Source organism: Martes martes, assembly GCF_963455335.1.
Source record: "Martes martes genome assembly, chromosome: 9".
NCBI classification, from domain to species: domain Eukaryota; kingdom Metazoa; phylum Chordata; class Mammalia; order Carnivora; family Mustelidae; genus Martes; species Martes martes.
Window position 1 is genome coordinate 65,358,503 of NC_137896.1, and position 21,937 is coordinate 65,380,439.

The 21,937-nt window shown below is 36.0% G+C and overlaps 1 protein-coding gene across 1 annotated transcript in view; it reads right to left on the reverse strand.

Moving 5' to 3' along the window:
• The window catches only part of TMEM131 (transmembrane protein 131), a 229,654-nt gene that overhangs the window by 155,197 nt on the left and 52,520 nt on the right, over positions 1–21,937 (reverse strand). The window contains exon 2 of the mRNA XM_080813933.1: positions 15,750–15,811. Coding sequence (XP_080670059.1) covers positions 15,750–15,811 — 62 coding nt within the window. The remainder of the gene's footprint in view (positions 1–15,749; positions 15,812–21,937) is intronic.

The window sequence follows — 21,937 nt, forward strand, 5'->3', positions numbered from 1 at the left end:
AATTTTTATGCTACATATATTTTACTACAATTAAAAAGTTACAGTAATGATGACAGTGTGCTATTGCCATAAAGATAAGACAAACAGATCAAGAGAACTGGAGAAAGTCCAAAAATGGACTTACACATGTACAGTCATTTGATTTTCAACAAAGGAATCAATGCAGTTAGTTCAACGGAGAAACCTTTATCTTTTCAGCAAATGGTGCTGGAACAACAGGACAAACTTATGCAAGGGAAAACTGAGCCTTTATCCTTATGTCACACCATGTACTCAAATTACTTTTATAGTTATCATAGTTTTAAGCATAAAAACTAATTATACAGTTTCAACAAGAAAACACAGGAGATTATCTTTGCAATCCTGGAAACAAAGATTTCATGAACAGGACAAAAGCAACTAATGGTAAAAAACAAAACAAACAAAAAAACTGACAGGGGTGCCTGGGTGGCTCAGTGGGTTAAGCCTCTGCCTTTGGCTCAGGTCATGATCCCAGCATCCTGGGATCGAGCCCCGCATCGGGCTATCTGCTCAGCAGGGAGCCTGCTTCCTCCTTTCTCTCTCTGCCTGCCTCACTGCCTGCTTGTGATCTCTGTCTGTCAAATAAATAAATAAAATCTTAAAAAAAAAAATGACAGACTAGACTCCATAAAAATTTTTTTAAATATGCTCACCAAAAGACATTGTTATGAAAATGAAAAGGCAAACTGTATACTGAGAGAATATTTGCAATCACATATTTGATGAAAGACTTATATACTGAACATATAACTTGTGAATATAAATTTAAAAAAACAACACCATTTTTTAAAATAAGCAATTGTAAAAATGTCAGTTAAGCACATGAAAAGATGCTCAGTATGTTATTAAGGAAAAGCAAATTTAAACTATAATGATATACTACACACCTATTATAATGTCCAAAATTGAAAACACACTAAGAGTTGGAGAGAATGTGGAAAAACTACAACTTCCATACATTGTCAGTGGGAATGTAAAATAGAACCACCACTCTAGAAAAAGCCTGGCAATTTTTTACAAAGTTAAACACACCCCTACCATATGATGATGCCTCTCTACTCCTAGAGATTTACCCAAGACAAACACAAGAAAAGCATGTGCACAAGAATAGTTACAGCAGTTTTATCTTCATAGCATGTTTATAACAGGTCAATACTGGGACAACCCAAATTTCCGTTAACAAGTGAATGGATAAATAAGTGCATAGTGGTATATCTACACAATGGAACACTACTCAGCAATAAAAAAAGAACAAAGACTGGGAAAGTTTCTTGTTTCCTTAAACATTTCTTTTTCATTTCATAATACATATATTATTTTTTAAAGAGCAAAAAATAACATTTGAGCAGAGAAAAGAATAAACTGATGATACAACATAGATTAATCACAAAATAATTATGCTGAGTCAGACACCCCCCCACCCCCACCAAAGTACATTCTGTGTGAATGCATTTATATAAAATGGTTTATAGTGTAAAATGATAGTGACAGCAGAACAGTGATTGCAACTGCCTAGAAATGGAGGGTGAGGGTGGAGGGATTACCAAGGGTCACAAGTAAACTTTTGGGTGTGATGGATATGTTATCTTGATTGCAGTGATGGTTTCACAAGTGTATAAATATTTAAACTCTTCAAACTGTACACTTTAAACACATACAGTTTATTGTGTGTCACTCATACTTCAATAAAGAATGTAACCTAAGAATTCCAGAACATGCAACACTGTGGTTCTTATGTGAAGTTGACTAAAAGGGAACTCAAAGTTTATCACCCATGTACACTTTCTTAAGGGGGAAAATTCTTCGTGAAGACAATCTGGTCAACAAGATTACTCATGAAGAATTGCAAATGAGGAAGCTGTCTTGTGAAAGATAGGCAGATGGTCACGGCAAAGGAACTGTGGAAATAAGATTAGAAAAGCAGAAAGTAAATGTTGTTTTTAAAGTGTAAGCCACAAAATAGAAAAATCATTTAATCATAATAAACAAGAATAAAAATCTCAGCACATGCCAACAAAACACCCTAAGTATTAAAAGAGAAAGATCACAATAGATACGATTTTGTTTTTGAAGTAATTTGAGAAATAAAGGTTTAAACATATTTAAAACGTACATCTGAAAATTAAGCTCCTAAATCAAGAGAAAACAAAGAAAAGATAAAAATTAGATGGAATAAATATATATGCAGTACGATTAAATGAGATAAACTCATCCATTTAAAAAAAGACTAAAGGATTGTGTTAGAAAACTAAAGCCCAACTATAAACTGTAAATACCTAATACAAAATGATGCAGAAATGCTGATAAACAATGGGAAAAAACAGGGTAAATGCTCCTACCCCCCAAAAAGGAAGAGAAAAAGCGCACAGATAAGGGTTACAACACTAATAATTTTACAATGAAAAAATTTGTGAGTTTAGGTTTTAATCTATATTTTCTGGGTGGATAATATGGTTGAGCAGTTTTCAAATGTCCTTTCTGCCATCTGTACATCCTTTTCAGTGAAATGTCTGGTCATGTCCTTTGCTGATTCCTGACTGGATTTTATTATTGAGTTTTGAGAGTTCCTGATAAATTCTATAAACTAGGTCCTCTGTCAGATATATGGTTTGCAAATATTTTCTCTTAGTCTATATTCTGGCTTTTTATCTTTTTCACATGGTCTCTGGCAGAGCAAGCTTTTAATTTACAAATTTTTCCTTATGGATTGTACTTCTGGTATCAAGTCTTTGGTGTCAAGTACTCTGCTAGCCCTATACCCTGAAGCTTTTCTCCAATGTTTTTTTCTACAAGTTTTATAGTTTGGGAGTGCCTGGGTGGCTCAGTTGGTTAAGCGACTGCCTTTGGCTCAGGTCACGATTCCAGAGTCCTGGGATCAAGTCCTGCATTGGGCTCCTGGGCTCAGTGGGAAACCTGCTTCTCCCTCTGATTCTCTCCCCTCTCAGGCTGTTTCTCACTCTCTCTCAAATAAATAAAATCTTAAAAAAATAATAATAATAAAAATAAGAGTTTTATAGTTTTATATATTTTTACACACTTTTATATTTAAGTCTACAATCATTTATGAGCTAGTTTTTGTATAAGCTGTGAGAGATGTCTGTATATTTTAATACTATTTTAATATCTTTTGATGTTCTTTGTTCTCAGTTTTTAAGGCTATTTTTGAGCCAGTCACTTAGCTTTTTTGGTACCATTTATCTTTAAAACAGAGGGTATGAAATGGTAATGTGAAGAGAGTACAGAGTCAAAAATGGGCATGAGACAGAGAGCAGATAGTTCTGAGAAGACTCAGAATTTGAAGTAAAAAACAAAAACAAAACCAAAGAACCTGTGTTCAAATACCAGCTCTGCTCTTACTAGCCAAGTAACCGTGGGAATATGTGAGGAGGCCTCCTGTCAACTGTGAAGAGTTGTACAGATGTTAGCCTCTACTGAGGGCCTTCTAGTGTCCCAAACATTTTCCCACCTCCAACAAGCAATTAACTTGATATGATGAGAAATAACTGCTCTGGGCATTGAAATCAGCTGTTATACTGTAAAACTTGACTATGCAGAATGAGAAATCAAAGCTATGTTCACAGTGAAAATCATGGAAAATCAATAAATAAAACTATTAACATGTACTACATTTGGGTACTGGAATACAAGGATAACTCCCAAGTTCCCACTCTAGAGTACAGTGGTTTAGAACTTACGCTTTAGAGTCCAAAAGCTTGGTATTGAATTCTAGCTTTATCACTTACTAGTCACTTACTGGGTTAAGTTACTTAAACTCTCTATTCTTTAATATCTCCCCTGAAAAATGATCATGTAATTAATAACTATCTCATGTATTTAAGAATTAAAAGAGTACCTGGCACTTGGCAATATCCAATAAATATTACTTAGAGTTATTTATTATTTTTCCAAATTTTCCATATTTTTTACAAGCATGTATTTCTTTTGTAATAGAACCACTTTCTTAAAAGAAAGATGAATACTTTTATAATTCTGTGTATGTCAAAATTACAGCTCCCTCTTCCTTTATCTCAAGAAAACAGTAAGGCCATTCCCAAGAAAATTTAGAACAGTGGTTGATAATCTATAGTCCATAAGCCAAGTCTAGCCTGCTATGAAATTTTTGTTTTTTCCTTTTTTATTGTAGTAAAATACACATAATGTAAAACTTACCATTTTTAAAAAATATTTTTTTTATTTATTTGACAGAGAGAGACACAGCAAGAGAGGGAAGTGGGGAATGGGAGAGGGAGAAGGCGGCTTCCTGCTGATCAGGGAGCCCATGTGGGACTCGATCCCAGAACCTTGGGATCACAACCTGAGCTGAAGGCAGATGTTTAATGACTGAGCCACCCAGGTGCCTCATCTTAACTATTTTTAATTGTACAGTTCAGTGGCATTAAATACATTTGCAGTGTATGGCAACCGTCACTACCATCTCTCACTAGAACTCCTTTCTTCTTGCAAACTTCAAACTGTACCCACTAAACAACTCTCCAGTCCCTCCTCCTTCCAGGCCTGGCAAGCACCATTCTTGCTTTGTCTTTACAATTTTGACTAGTCTAAGTACTTTGTATAAGTAGAACCATACAGTATTTATCTTTTTGTAACTGACTTATTTCACTTAGTGTATGTCCTTAAGATTCACTCATGTTATACCATATATCAGGTTTTCCTACCTTTTTAAGGTTGATAAGTGTTCTATTATATGTAAAAACTTCATTTTGTTTATCTGTATATCTGTCGGTGGATCCCTGAATTGCTTCCACGCTTTGACACAGTATATCATCCTTTTTATAAGCTGTTACATTCAGTTTGCTAGTCTTTTGTTGAGGACTTTGCATCAGTGTTCGTAAGGGATATTGTCTGTACTTTTCCTTCATTGTCATGTCATTGGCTTTGGTATCAGAGTAATGCTGGAATTATGAAATGTTCTCTTCCTCTTAAATTTTTTGGAAAAGTATAGGGAAGGATTGGGAGTTTTTCAAATGTTTGGTGGAATTCACCAATGAAGCCATCAGGTGCAAGTTTTTTTTTTTTTTGTTGGGAGATTTTGGATTACTGATTGACTCTTCTTACCAGTTATATAGGTCTCTTCAGATTTTCTATTTCTTTATGACTTAATCTTGGTAGGTATTGTGTTTCTTAGAATTTGTCCATTTAATTGAGGCTATACAATTTGTTGGTGTACAACTGTTCACAGTACTCTCCTATAATTATTTTTATTTCTATATGATCAGTAGTGACGTCCCCACTTTCATCTCTGAATTTAGTAATTTGGCCGCCTTTCATTCTTAACCCACATAGGTAAGACTTTGTCAACTTTGTTGGTATTTTTCAAAGAAGCAATTTTTGGTTTCATTTATTTTCTCTATTTCTCATATTCTCTAGCTCATTTATCTCTGTTCTAATCTTTATTACTTCTTTCCTTTTGCTACCTTTGGGTTTAGCTTATTCTTATTTTTGTAGTTCCTTAAGTTGTAAAGTTAGGTTATTGATTTGAGATTTTTTTTTAAAATTTTATTTATTTATTTCACAGACAGAGATCACAAGTAGGCAGAGGCAGGCAGAGAAGAGAGAGGGGAGGAAGCAGGCTCCCTGCTGAGCAGAGAGCCCAATGCGGGGCTCGATCCCAGGACCCTGGGATTATGACCTGAGCCGAAGGCAGAGGCTTTAACCCACTGAGCCACCCAGGCGCCCCGAGATTGTTTTTCTAACATCAGCATTTACAGCTATAAATTTCCTCCTTACCACTGCTTTTGGTGTATTACATAGTTTTTTGGTATGTTGTGTTTTCATTTTCATTCATCTCTCTATAGTTTCTAATTTCCCTTGTGTAATTTCCACAAATATGTGAATTTTTTAGTTTTCCTTCTGTTACTGATTTCTAATTTCATCTTCTTGTGATTGGAGATGATACTCTGTATGATATCTATCTTATAAAAACTACTGAGGACTTCTGGGAAGATGGCAGAGCAGGAGGATCCTAACCTCACCTCTTTCCCACAGACATACCTAGATAACAGCTACATGAGTATAACTAAATAAGAAAACAATGTGAAGACTAGAAGAACAGACTTGTCACAGTTAATTGCAGAGAAGAGGCCACAATGAAAAGGGTAGCAGGGGGAAATGTGGTTGGGAATCAATCTGCCTGCAAGGCTAACCACAAACAGGAGAAATACCACAAGCCTGTGGAAATGTTAGGAGCAAACTCCACACCAGGCACCCCAGACATGGGGACCTACCATAAGAAGATGAGACCACATAACATTTGGCTTTAGAAACCAGTGGGGCTTAAATTTACAAGTTTTACAATCAGTGGAGCTTAACTCTGGTTACTTTTAAAATCAGCGGGCTTAGTTCTGGGAGAGCCAGGGGGCCTTAGGAAGCTGAGTGCCTGCCTTTAAAGAGAAAACAAGACAATCCCATGGAAATAGTTCATAGAAGCAGCAGTTTGAAAAGCATGTGGGGTATATGTGAAGGTGGTTATTTATTCAGAACATGTGCTGGAGGAGCTGGGATCGTTAGAAGACTTCCCTAAGAACAAAAGAACTTTCCATCCCCCACCCTTCCAAATATCAGGATACCTGTGGGAGCCAGTTAGAACACCCTACTTGCTAAGACTGTGCACCACACAGATCTTTTTTTCCTGCAGATCTGCCCCATTCAACCTGCCCTATGTGGTAAGAGTGCCTTCAAAGTGGCTCCTGCTCTGTCACTTCCAGCAAGTAGTCCTGGAAAGGACCAGTACCACTCCAAAGTAATTTCTACTTTGAGAAAAGGGGGAGATAACCACACATACCAGTGTAACTGCAGCCCCAGCATGTGAACTGGGAGTAGACACCTGATCTGACTGCCAGCCCTGTCCACCAACAAAAATCTCTCAGGGGGCACCATGAGACAGCACTGCAGTTCCATGTAACTACAGACTGGGGAAATGGGCTGTGGGCAAGCAGCTGGTCTGACCACTAGATACTACCCAGCTACAAGTGCAAGGTAGCCCGAGACTGGCCCCTTAACAGCACAGGGACCAAACTGTGGCCCAAACAGGTAAAGTGGGCAATTGTAGTTGACTGGACTAAAAGCAAACATAGCTTAGCCACAACAGTAGGGCACATGCAACCCACACAGGATACACCCCTGAAGCGCCTGGTTCTGGGATCACTGCACTACAAGGTACCAAAGGAACTCTTCTTCTGAAGGCTACTTTCAAAACTGGAAAACAGGGATGATTTTTCTTAATACATAGAAATAAACGCAGGGTTAGACAAAATGAGGACACAGGAATATGTCCCAAATGAAAGAACAAGATAAAAACACCAAAAGGGGTACATGAAATAGAGATAAGCAATAGACCTAAGAATTCAAAATAATGTTCATAAAGATACTTACTGAACTTGAGAAAATAGTGAAGGATCTCAATGAGACCTTCAACAAAGAGACAGAAAATATAAAAAAGAACCAATCAGAGATGAAGAACTCAATAACTAAAATTAAAAATACATTAGAGGGAATCAACAGCATATTAAAGGAGGCAGAACAGATCAGTGAGCTGTAAGACAGAGTAACGGAAAGCAAACAACCTGAAACAGCAAAAAGAAAAATGAACAGTAAAAAATGAGAATAGGTTGGGGAAATTAAGAACAACTGCAATACAGGGATCTGAGGAAAAGGAAGAGAAAGGGGGGCAAGAACTTTATCTGAAGAAATAATAGCTGAAAATTTCCTGACTCTGGCGAAGGAAACAGAAATCCAGATCTAGGAGGCACAGAGAATCCCCAACAAAATCAACCCAAGGAAGTCCACACTAAGACACATAATAATTAAAAGGGCAAAAAAAACAGTGATAAAGAGAGAATTTTATTTTATTTATTTATTTTTTTTAAAGATTTTATTTATTTATTTGAGAGAGGCAATGAGAGAGGAGAAGGTCAGAAGGAGAAGCAGACTCCCCGTGGAGCCGGGAGCCCGATGCGGGACTCGATCCTGGGACTCCAGGATCATGACCTGAGCCGAAGGCAGTTGGCGAACCAACTGAGCCACCCAGGCGTCCCTAAAGAGAGGGAATTTTAAAAGCAGCAAGAGAAAACAGTACACTCAGGGGGAACCCCATAAAGCTGTTAGCTGATTTTTCAGCAGAAACTCTGGCAGGCCATAAGAGAGTGGCATAATATCTTAAAAGTGCTGAAGGGAAAAAACCTGCAACAGAAAAATACCTGACCCAGCAAAGCTACCATTCAGAATAGAAGGAGAGAGAAAGAGTTTCCCAGACAAAATTTAGAGAAGTTCATTGCCACTAAACCAGTCTGCCAAGAAACAGCAAAGGGAATTCTCTGACTGAAAAGAAAAGGCCATAATCAGAAGTAAGAGTTTTAAAAAGAAAAATTTCACAGGTAAATGCAAACATAATAAAAGTAGTAGATTCATCACTTATAGAAACAGTACAGACATTAAAGCACAAAAACAGCAAAATCAACTACCTATATAAAAATGAGTCAAAGGATACACAAAATAAAAGGATGGAGAGCATGGCATTATATACACAGGATGTGGATATGAGGGGTAAAAATTTAGTGTTTCTAGAATCAATTCAAACTTAAGTGATCATCAACTTAATATTGACTTCCATTTGCATAAGGCATGTACATTAACCTAATAGAAACCGCAAATCAAAAACCTGTATTAGATATGCAAGTAATTAAAAGGAAGGAATTGAAGCATATCACTAAAGAAAGCCATTAAGCAAGGGAAAAGAGCACAAGAAGAAAGGAAGAGAGAACTACAAAAACAACCATAAAACAAGTTAACAAAATGGCAACAAGTACATATCTAGCAATAATTATTTTGAATATGAGCCATTAAGTGCTTCAATCAAAAGACACAGGGTGATGGGATGGATGATAAAACAAGACCCACCTATATGCTGCCTACAGGAGACTCATTTCATACCTAAACACATATGTAGAATGAAAGTAAAGAGATGGAACAATATGTGCCAGGCAAAATGAAATTAAAAGAAAGCTAGGGTAGCACACTTTTATTACAAAAAAATGGACTTTAAAACAAAGATTAACAAGAGACAAAGAAGGACTCTACATAATGACAAAACAATCTAACAAGAGAAAAAATAAAGACATTTTCAAACAGACAAGATTGTAGAGAATTTGTCACCAGAAGATTTGCACCAAAGGAAATAATGGAGGATAATATTCTTCAGGCTGAAGGTAAATGGTCTTAGCAGCTCAAACATACAAAGGATAAAGAGCATTAAAAATAAAAATACGTAGGGGCACCTGGGTGGCTCACTTGGTTAAGCATCTGACTTAATTTCAGCTCAGGTCATGATAATCTGAGCAATAACAACTGTAAATATTTAAGCACCAAGCAGGCACCTAAATATATAAAGCAACTATTAACAGACATAAAAAAAAAAATTGATTGCTCTTCCTCCTAGATAATTCCAAATAACACATCTTCATGTTTGCTCATTCTTTCTTCTGCTTGAAAAAAATCTGCTTTTAAACCCTTCTAATAAATTTTTTCAATTCAGTATTCCTGTTTGGTTCTTTTTAATTTTTTCTATCCTGATTTTTTTTTCCTCCATAAATGGGTCACACTTTCACTTTTTTTTGGTATGAATTGTTATTTTTTCTGTTGAAAACCGGACATGCGAATCTAGTAACATAATAACTCTGGACATCAGATTTTCCTAGGGTTTGCATTTTTTTGTTATTTTCTCTTTACATGTGAAGGGTATTTTCACTGGGTATAGAATTCTAGTTCTAATTTGTTCTCAGCGAATTTTATTATTTTTTGGTTCTATTGCCCTCAAGTAAATCCCTAGTACTTCTCTGACTCTACCTCAAGATCTTGCTGAGAACCCCAACTGACAAATATGATAAAGGGTATCTATTGGGGTGGAGAAAAACTATACTAAACAACACACTTAATGAAATGCTGGAGGTTTTATCTCTGAGACGAGGTATCAAAGTAGGGTCAAAGATACACACTAAATACCACTTATATTCAACATCATGATTGTAGCCAGTAAAGTGAACCAAGAAAAAGAATTAAAAACTAAAAGGATTGTAAAGTTAGAAATACAAATGTTATTAACTTAAGACTATGATAGTTTATGGACCTAGTCCAGAGCATCTACAGATAAGTTTTTAGAAACAACTAGTAATTTAGCTAGTTTGCAGTAATAGTCAATATATAAAAAGCAATTGCATTTCTGTATTTTATGTTGGCCCATATGAATTTCCACTTTTATAGAAGAGAAAAGGCAACCGAGCCCAGAAATAGATTCATGCATACATGGATCGTTGACTTATGAATAAAGTGTCACTGAAGAATACTGGGGAAAGAAAATATTGGGGAAAAGTCAACGGAGGGTACTGGGATAAGTCAATATCTATATGAGAAATAAAACTATAGCCTCACACCAATAACAAAGTCAATTTCAGTTAGAATTACAGCTATAATTATGAAAGGCAAAATAATGAATATCTGTATTTTATACAATAATGCATGAGAATATTTTTATGACCTTGGATAGGAAAATATTTTCTTAGCAGTATACAAAAAGCATAAACTGTAATGGAAAATAGAGCTTAAACTACATTAAAATTAATTAAAAGTAAGAATTTCTGTTTATCAAAGTCACCATTATGTGTGGAAAGAGTAATCCACCAAGCAGAAGATACTTCTAATATATATAACCAGAATTGTACCAGATTTAATAAGAACTCCTATCACACAAGAGGAAAAAAGACATGCAAGCCAACAGTTAAACAGGGCAAAAGATTTAACTGAGATTTCACAAAAGATATCCAAATGGTCAAATAAACATGAAAAGTTACTCCACCTTATTAGGAATCAGAGAAATGCAAATTAAAAGTACAATAAGATACTATCACTCACTCTTCAGAATACTTTAAAAAAAAAAAAAAAAGAAGTACTGCAGAACACTTCCTGATGATGGAACTGTAAGCTGGAACAAGCACTTTGGAAAACCATATGGCATTATGTACTAAAATAGAAGATTCATAACCTATATCCCAGCATTACACTCAACTCTACCAGAAATGCATATGTTCACCAAGACACACCATTTATTTATAACAGCCCAAATCGGTAACAAGTGAAATGTCCGTAACAGCATAAATTGTATATAAATTGGGCCATATTCAAATAATGCAATACTATTCAGCAAGGAAAATGAATAACCACAGTCACACTCAACAGTAGAGAGAATCTTTGAAAGGTAACGCTAACAAAAAGCTGGAGAAAAAGAGAATACAAATGGTATGAACTCCAAAAAACAGATGAACTACAGTGTTTAGAGACACATGCTTAGATAGTTAAGACTTCTAGGGAAAGAAATTATCATATACTTCAGGATTATGACCAAACCTTGAGGATAGTGACTTAGAGAGAGCTTCAGGGGGGAACTTATGAGAGTGTTGACATGTTTTTAGTTTTTAACTGGGGTGGTTATAAATAGGTGTTTGCTTTGCAAAAAAACCCCCGTATTTATGCATGTATATATGAATTATATCTCACGACAAACACCTTAATTAAAGAAAAAGAAATTAATCAAATTCTTAGATGTCTTTATACTCCTTGCAGGAAGACTAAATATAGGATCCCTAACTGAGTACTTAGAACCATTTATACCTGCCTACGTCTAGAATAAACCTGATTCATTTTCTAGAACACACAGCTTCCAATGGCTTCAACTCCAACTCCTTTTAGTTACAGAAACTAAAAAAAACTTGTTTAGGAGCTCAAGTTATTCCCAATAACCTCTTTACAACTCCTGTTAAGTTTTACTATGGCTTTTTTTTTTTTTTTTGAAGATTTTATTTATTTGACAGACAGAGATCACAAGTAGGCAGAGAGGCAGGCAGAGAGAGAGGAGGAAGCAGGCTCCCCACTGAGCAGAGAGCCCGATGTGGGGCTCGATCCCAGGACCCTGGGATCATGACCAGAGCCGAAGGCAGAGGCTTTAACCCACTGAGCCAGCCAGGCGCCCCTACTATGGCTATCTTTAAAAATTATTATCTTAAATGTAAGCTCACCCAAGAACAAGAGAACTACTAAACAACCAAACTACATGCTCACTTGCTTATTCTTTTGAGTGTTTTGGTATGTTGCAAATAATTGTCTAGTTAAGGAAGGTCTCCATAGTCCTTTCCCAGCCAACCTGACACAGAATAGTAGACAAACTTTCCATAATCTTTTCCCCAACCTTTCTCTGAGAAGACTGGGAAAAGAGTTATTTCTATAAATGAACAACTTTGGCTGACTAACCATGGTCCTGTAGCTGAAATACTGGGGGCACAACGAAGTGAAATCTGTTATCTAGTATGTATGTATGAAAAGATCTTTTAGACCTGAACTGTCTTCTAAGCACAGCAATTAGGAATTTATCTCCTTCTTCTAAGGCAACCTTGTTACTTAACCTTCAGGCAATAGACCAATGGAAAGTATTAAGTGTTAAGAGCTTTAGAATCAAAATTGCTCCTTATTCTTTTTGGACCCCTTATTAGTACTGAAATTTGGGGCCAATTAATGAAATAGCTGAGACTCCAGCAAGTACTTAAAAAATACGAGTTCTAGATAATACTGCCTTAGGTACCTGAAAGCCAGGTAGTGAGCAGAGGTAACAGGTGCCTATAGGTTATGAGAATGACCAATGAGCATACAATGAAAAGAATATTTCTGTTTCTTGACCAGTGAAAGGGGAGGAGAGGAGAGGAGAGGAGAGGAGAGGAGAGGAGAGGAGAAGGAAGGGAAGGGAAGGGGAAGGGGGAGGTGGGGAGGAAAGGAAAAGAGATGAAAGGAAAAGGAAAATACAAAGCTAGCCTTTTCCTTGGGCTTTATCTTCATTTGTTTATAAGAAAGTTAGATTAGGAAACAGATTAAGGCTTTTAAGTATATCTTTTGTTATTCAATCTTATAATCAATCAAAGGAATGGGTCAAGAAGAGCCAGCCACTCACATCAGTTAGGGTTGGAATGGTAGTTTGAGATACTTCTTGACCTGCAATCCCTATGGTGAAGAGTCTTCTATTGACAAGCAGAATTCTCAGGGTCTGTGTTCCTCTTAGGAATTATTTATCTTTCTATATTCTATATACCAAATCTTAGTAGCCCTGCCAAACAGGAATGGTGATGGCCAAAGCACCAACTACAGAAAACATGTGCTAAGAGGATTACTGTGATTTCTAATCACAACCTAATATTATTAGTGGTAACCCAGGCAATGCACTGGGAGGAACTGCATATACATGGTGCTGTGGAAAGAGCTCTGAAAGCAGAAAGGATGGTTACTTACTGAATGCTGGAATCCTGCACTAGTAGTTGAATACTGAGCAAATTATTTAGTGTCTATGAGCCTCATTTTCCTTATCTTTAAAAAACAAGGAAGGTAAGTAGAAAGTTTCTAGCAAATTTTTTATGAGCTTTGGCAATTTTTATGGACTTATCATCAATTAATTTTCGGGGCTTAAAAAGTTACTAAGAGCGAAGCAGCATAAATGTAACATAAAATTCAGGATCAGAGAAGGAATGGTCTCAGGCAAAATTCTCATTTTAAATAATGCAATACAAGGCTGTTGCTTCGACTCTCTCCCTGATTTAGTTATAATTTAATTTGAAAACCTTGATAATACATTCTGCCATAGGAAAGCTACATGTAAATACATCTGTTCAAATCATACCATAAGAAACCCAGGAAGCTGAAACCCAGGAGTTGTTTAAGAAATGGTTTAAGCCACTGGCAAATTATCATTAGAAAGAATTATTATGTCAAACATCAAAACTGTTATTCCTTGGAAATGTTCTTCAATATTAAAATGAACAAGTTACACGTATCTATTCAAAAGGGTCTTATATTCTGCTACCTGGGGATAAATAATACACTATAGCATTCTGATATTAGATGTACTACAGGAGTCTTAGTGAGGTTTCACTGTGGCTGAGGTAACCAACTGGTACCACTTACCCTCAACACTGTTCCTGTCTAAAATTACCTTTGCCAGGGAACTCCTGAGAGGTCTTAACCGAGGTCTCAACCAAGCTCCTGCCCAAGCATTTTGAAAACTCAAAGAGGATGAGCAAGCCACATCCCAGTCTACAAGCTCTTCCACAGCTAAATCCATGTAGACAGGGACGGACAGCCTCCCAGACAAAAACACCAATCAAGCTCCAGAATTTTCAAAATGAATTACCATTTGCAACCTAGATGTCTAGTTCGTAAAGAACATGGGTCCTTCTTCAATCAATCAATAAAGGAGAATTTTTCCAGAAATTCAGTCCTCATTTGCCTATTATCCAGATCCTGCAAACCACCTAAAGGGAGGTATTTAAAACAGTCATTCCTATAGGTTCTCTAAGTTCTCAGCTTGCAACAGATTAAAGAACTAGAAAAAAGAGACTAAGCTCATTTTCTAGTAAGGTGGCTTTACAAAATTTGAGATTATATATCTTAAGTTTTTATTCAGTTTTTCAATATAAAAAGCTGTACAAACACTTTTCTGCAAGTACCATGTAGACACTGCCTGTTGTGTTTCTCAACATCTCTTATGTAAAGGTACGAATGATATGCTTATTTAAAAATTTGGAAGCAAGAAAAAAGTTATTCAGAACACTTACTTGCTTTATTGTCAGAGAAAAAGAACCTTAAAACCCATCACTTTTTTTCTTGTTCTCTCTGGTTTATGGTCTGAAATCTAAATTTATGGTAAAATGCAAACAGAAATCTTATTTGAGGTCGCTAGCACAATTATTTTTTCTCTATTGCCTTAATCTAACTTTTAGTTTCCTACCATTATTACAAGCTACAGGGAACAGCTTTTCAGAACTGCTTAACTTGTCTACTTGGTTTTAATTAAGTAAATAAATACATCATAGGAAGCATCACATTAGAGAAAGACAATCACACCTGGAATGAGAACACAAGAATTCTAATACTAGCCATTAACACAAAGTAATGGGATCTTTGGCACCTTTCTTAAACTAAACCTTGGGAAAATTGTGAGTCATGCTACCAAATAGATGGTACTTGAAAACACATGTTATAATTACAAAAGTGTAAGTATTATAAAACAAGCATAGAATATGATAAAAGTTTGGAAGAAGGGAAGAAAACATCTCAGTCATAAAAATCAGAGGGGTGGTTTTAAGATGCCTTTGCTCTCTTTTTTAGCTCTGAAATTCCGGAACTGATTTTTAGCTAGGGAGACTAAAATAGGCTTTATGGGATATCTGTGCTAGGTCTGAAAGGCAGGACACCAGATTATACCTTCCAATTTTATGTATAATATATTTAAAGACGTGGCTTAGAATGGCAAGTGGAAAGATGATACAGATGTATATCTACAGAACTTAGATTCTAGAGAAGTCTTCTTCCAGATAAATATTCTGAGGTCTGACATTTGAACTAAGTACTTCACTCACTGGTTCTATACTCACAGAGCTAACCACCAGTTCCACTGCCCCTGATCTGACTCTCCCCATGTAACCTCCCAAACCACCCCCAGAAATAATTAATTTAAAAGATAATTCATATAGCTAAGGAGGTTTTTGTTACAGAATTGTCTGCATATAAAGCTCATAAAATATATTTTACAGAAACCAGTTACATTTTTTAAAGATAAATAGTAATCCAATAAAATTCAAGGTTTGACACTCAGATAATTTTTCAACTTAAAATAAAATTACCTGTAGTAACCCTCCATCATCAAACCGTAGTACTTCTATTATGCTCTCCGACTGAATAAATGCTGTGAAGGAAACAAAACATACTATCACTTTACAGAAACATAAATCTGATTTAAATAAATATCTTTTACCTTAAGGTTAATAAATACAATTATATATTTTAAAAAACATACTGCTTGAGGGTGATGGTTAAAGAGGAAAGTGCAATCGTTCAGGATTTTAGCAACTATAAAATACTATAAAATAAAACAAGACAACCTATTTAGAAAGTAGTTAACAACCTATAGGCTGTGTAAGCCACCTGCCAAATATATTTCTGCCATACTTCCAGAAAGCACAAAACAAATTCAACTAGATGCAGCTGATTATTTTCACCAACAGTTAACTGAAAATATCACAAGCACATGGAAAAGATCATCAAAGGGTTCTATTACCAAAAAAAAGAAAAAAAAAGATAAGCTCTTTTATAGCGATAGTAAGACCTGGAATCAACAGTCAAAAGAGACTTGGAGGGAGAACAGGCAAAGAAAATGGGAAGGGGAGATTATTGCAAAGAAACTACATACAATGCAAAGACAAGATATTTAAAAAGCTCACATACTTTTGTCATATGGTCTGGTTGTTGTACTCACAGGTATTTACCCAACTGATATGAAAACTTATGTCCATACAAAAAGCTGCAAGCAATTCTGTATAGCAGTTCCATTCATAATCACTCTAAACTGGACACAGTCAAGGTGATGTTCTTCAATAGACGAGTAGATAGACAAACTACAGTCCCTCCACAAATGAAATATTATTCAGTGATAAAAAGTAAAATAAAAAGCTACATACTGGGGGCGCCTGGGTGGCTCAGTGAGTTAAAGCCTCTGCCTTCGGCTCAGGTCATGATCTCAGGGTCCTGGGATCAAGCCCCGCATCGGGCTCTCTGCTCAGCAGGGAGCCTGCTTCCCTTCCTCTCTCTCTGCCTGCCTCTCTGCCTACTTGTGATCTCTGTCTGTCAAATAAATAAAATCTTAAAAAAAAAAAGCTACATACTGTTTGATTCCAAGTGTATGACACTCTGGAAAAGGTTATACTACAGAGATGGTAAAAAGACCAATGACTGATATAAGTTTGGGGAGAGGAAAGAAGATATAAGTGAAGCAAAGGAAATCTTTCAGAGCAGTGGAACTATTCTGAAGGACACAGGAATGGAAGCTACACAGCACTATGCATTCATCAAAACAGAACTTTAGAATGAACTTACTGTATGCAATTTAAAAAATCATTTAGGAAACCAGGGGGTCCTGAGATGAAATGAATAAGACAAAATAATTTAACTATATTACAAATATATGAAACCACCTTACTAAAGTGTGGGTTAGAATGGAGAAAGGTGCTGACATGAGTCATGCGAAAGTGAGAATCTGTAAGACTAAAGGTAAAAGCCCAAAAGAAAAAGAAACTGTAAGCACTATACCCTAATTGACAAAGTCATTTCCCATGGGAGCTTGGGTTAACAATTCTCATGTCGTTTCCATGTTTACTGGAACTGAACAATTAAAGACACAGAAAGTGAAAGTCAGGCTTCTCACTACTGGATTAAGAGCGTATGCCAAAGCAAGGGGAACATGCGATCATGATCCATGTGGTACTGAACTGAGTTGGCAACATCAGTATGAACTCATATTTAGTTTAATATAGATGTATAGAAATATTCACGTTATGTATAGAAATATTCATAAATATGTGTATATGAAAGAGTTAGCATACACACATATATTTTCTTGCTTTGTCAGTTGAGAGGGCCTAGAAGTAATGACATCCCAGCAAGTGCTAACCATCCAAAAAAACCCCAAAATACTGTACTGATGAGAATTTGTCAAAGGGATGTAAGAATTAACAGAAAGAGTTCCCATAAAGCCAAACCTGGAACAACCTGAGCAGTACAACAGTGTTGGATTACAGCCCAAAATATAAAATAAATAGCCATGAGTCCATGCTGATATAAATAAATGATTGAATAAATAAATAAATGGGGGAGAAGATACAAGACTCCCAGGCAGAATTCTAAATAATTTATGGATCTAGAAGATGGAGGATAACTCCCCATCTTTAAACAAGTGTGGGATGCACATAGGGACTTCCTTCCAAAAACAGTATGGAAAGGAGGGGAAAAAAGAGTAATTTTACAGTGGAGAAATCTGACAAATGTGACCTCAGTCAGATGATCTAGGTCAACATCCTAAGTGAAATGTCATGTTGACAGTACGTACCCTTCATATGACATAATAAAAATGGTATTTTATCTTTGTGGTCTTCCTCCCCAAATCACATAACCCCAGTCTCATTATGAGAAAAACAACAAATTCCAACCAAGAAACATTCTACAAAATATCTGAGCAGTACTCCTGAAAATTGTCAAAGTCATCAAAAAGAAGTAAAGTCTAAGAGACTGTCACAGACTGGTGCAGTCTAAGCAGATAGGACTACTAGATGTAATATGTTACCTGGGGGCGGATCCTAGAAAAGAAAAAGGAAATTATGTAAAAACTAAGGAAATCTGAATAAAATATGGACTTTAGTTAATAATCATGCATTAATACTGGTTCATTATTTGTTAAAAACAAAAAGGTACCATATTAATGTAAGGTGTTAATAATAGGGGAAAGGGTGGGGAGGATGGAAATTGTGGTATCTTTAAGAGTTTATATAAATCTAAAGCTGTTTTAAAATAAGTTTATTTGGGGGGGCTGCCTGGATGGCTCAATCGGAAGAGCATGTGACTCCTGATCTTGGGACTGCCCACAGCAGGTGTAGAGATTACTAAAACAAACAAACAAACAAACAACTTTAATGAAATAAAAAGTTGACTTTTAAAAAACAACATTGACTGACTCCTCTTTCTTGGTCTTTGAGTATTCGTCAGGGAAGCAGCTTATTATTTTTCCCACATACCTGGCTTTTCCAGCCTGACTAAAGCTGAAAGTCAAGCAGCAAGGTAGGATACCAGCTAACTAGATCACATTACCTAACTGAATAGTATTTCCTGCCTGCCGAGCATCACTTTTCCCTTGTTTTAGGAATCACATCCCAATTTTATTTTGGGGAAGTCCTGTGTCAGTCTGCTCCACTGCTCATTCCCCATCAGTTCTCAATGTAGAGAACACTCCATAAATACTGAGTGCATGAAGGAAATTCCACCTTTTTTTGCTCAGATGCAAGTACCAGTATTTGCATTTGTTGATGCAAATGATCTCTTTCTGGTTTGTTATCTAGTCCTAGCTTGTGGTTAGTTTCAGATCCATACTGTGAAGGTAAAAGACTCTGCCTAGCTCACCCAGGCCATTACCCTCCCTTCCTCTACCACCTTTTAACATAAACTGAAATTTAGATGATCCAGAAAATATCTTTCAGTTACACTCCTGTTGAAGACAGATTTACTGATGTAAGAACACAATGAACTAACAAGAATTAGCTAAAGAGCCAGATGCTCACAATGGAAGAGACAAAAAGTAGGAGCTCCCAGTTGGAAGCTTTCAGTAAGAAAGTACCAGAAACATGATCTATTTGGAGTCTGCTATTAGAGTTATGCTATAATGACTATCACCTAACTTCCCATCATCAAGCTATATCAGACCTTTAGCTAATTGAGGAGAACTTTCCTACATAAAGATAATGACAGAAACATAATTTGGTTGTATTGTATTTTTAATTAGGAGCTTTTTAAAACATGAATTACCTTAGTTGAAAAAATTAGTAACAGCAGCTATTTTATAAAGACCTAAAAGGAAAATACTGTGTCATATACCATCAGTTTCCCTTAAAAGATATAGAAATGAATAGGATTCAACTCAGGCAAAAGTTAAGATATTTCACTTTAAATGGCCAGTTATAAGAATTTCAAATTTTATGCCTAGAAAAATACAACTGACACCAGATAAGTACTTAATCATTTAAAGTGTTAACAGTGTTAGGCTGTGAAATACAAAAAGTAACCTAAGCAAGCCAAATTCCCTTGTTTCTGGATTCAAAACCACAACTTACAGCTATTTCCTCTCCTAAGAACTTTCCCCCTAATTTTGTATTTTAAATAATTCCCAGATTGTCCCAATGTTCCCCAGTTCAAACAGCAACCAGATGTAATAGAAATGAGAATAACATCCAATAATTATCATCACTATATTACTATTAGCCTTCAAACTAAAGCTGTGACACAGACATTAGAGGTTCCATTTTAAAATAAGTAGGCACAATGAGGCTATGCTTGAGGTCACCCAGCAAGAAAAGTGGCTAGAGACAGACTATAAATTTCAGCAAAAACCCAGAATCTATGGTTCTAAACCTATCACTACTTACAAAGTAAATTTGACATTATGATTTAATGGTACCTTGAAGCAACCTAATTTCTAAAATTAGGCATATATTTCCAATAACAAGTGAGGAAAGAAGGAAGGGATTTATATTTCTGGCTTTTATGATTTTGCAGGCATTAACTCTGTGAACCTGGGCTCCATAAGATGTACTTTAAGGTCCCTGTGATCCGCCCACATTCCCATGATGTCTGAGAGGAACAAAGACATTTCCGTACAGTGTAAAAATCTCCATATGTCGATCTTTAATCACTTTCAAAACAGAAGTTTAGAAATTGAGTTTGTCTACTTCCCTATTTCATTTAGTAATGAATGACACAAGCAAAATACCTTTGCTTTAAAGGCAAATTTTCCTCTACTATAATTTCTTTCTTTTAGCTAGAGATTTCTTTTCCTGAATGTTACAATCTGCCTGTTTTCACACATCTTCGGAAATAATTGATGAAAACAATGAATATAAATAAGCAGTAGAAATATGTGTCATATGGGTGTGTGTGTGTGTGCGTGCATGTGTATGTATACCAGGCACTGGAATATCTAGGCTGTCACCACTGATTCTCTACCTTCTAGCCTTCATGGTCTCCTTACCCATAGGGAAGGAGGTTGGGCTAGTTAAGTAAGTGACTTTTTTTTAATAACCAGGAAGCAAAGAAAGGGCCACACAGACAGGACTTGGAAGGGCTCAAATCCTGTGTCAAACAACCACCCTGCCTGGAATATTCTTCTCCTGGCTAGTGTCTTCTCCTTCAAGTCTCTCCCAGAACACCATCCCTGAGCCAGGCTTCCCATGACTGTTTCAAGCAGCTCTCCGTCATCCTCTATCATCTGCCCTATTCTAACTCATCACTTGTTCCTGGTTTGCTTGTCATCTAGCACAAAGTCTGAAAAACGGCAGATAAAAAAAACTGGTTAAAATAATGGCATTATTATTTCAGAATTCATCATTATTAATGATATTATCTTTTACAGTTACACTTGCTCAGGATTTTATTTCAACATATGATCATTAACAAAAATTTTTAAACATTCTGGACTAGATTTGTGTGAGTCCCTTCTACCTGTAAAGATACCCTGACTGAAACCTTGTTTCTCCCCCTCATTAATTTTCTTATCTGAAAGATGTAATATACATCTAAGTTATCTTCTTCCCACATTAAAAGTACAAAGGAATTTATATATGTCAAATTCTAATTTTACCAAGATCACTCAATATTACCAACCCCTTAAAAAGGCTGTGTCCATGTTATTTACTCCAAATCAAAATATAGATTTATGCAACTCAGATGTGCCAGATATACACCACATATCCAAAGAGGTGTGGCACATATATTTTCAAAATTAACTTCACAGTTATGATAAAATACCATAATTAATTTTCATTTCATCCTGAAATGCTTAATTTATATAAAATGATCAATAAACTTAAGTTTTAAAATGAATGTCTGAGAACCACCAACTACTCTAAATAAGCAACAGAAAATCACTAATACACTGAAGCATATCCTACTATGTTCCCCCTTCCCAGCACAAGCAGGGATTAGGGGGAGCACTAGAGGCACTATACAAAACAAGCAGATCAAAATAATAATATAAAGGCTCTTAAACTATTCTGCAACCATAGCTCACAAAAGGATCTCTGTGATAAACCTAAACAGGCTGACTGCCTGCTAAAACAAAAAATTTAAATGGTATCCAAACATAATAGAATCAACCCAAGTGTCCACCAACAGATGAGTGAACAAAACCAGATATATAAATACAATGGAATATTATTCAGCAATATGGCTGCAAACACGGATGGACCTTGAAAATATTATGCTAAGTGAAATACAT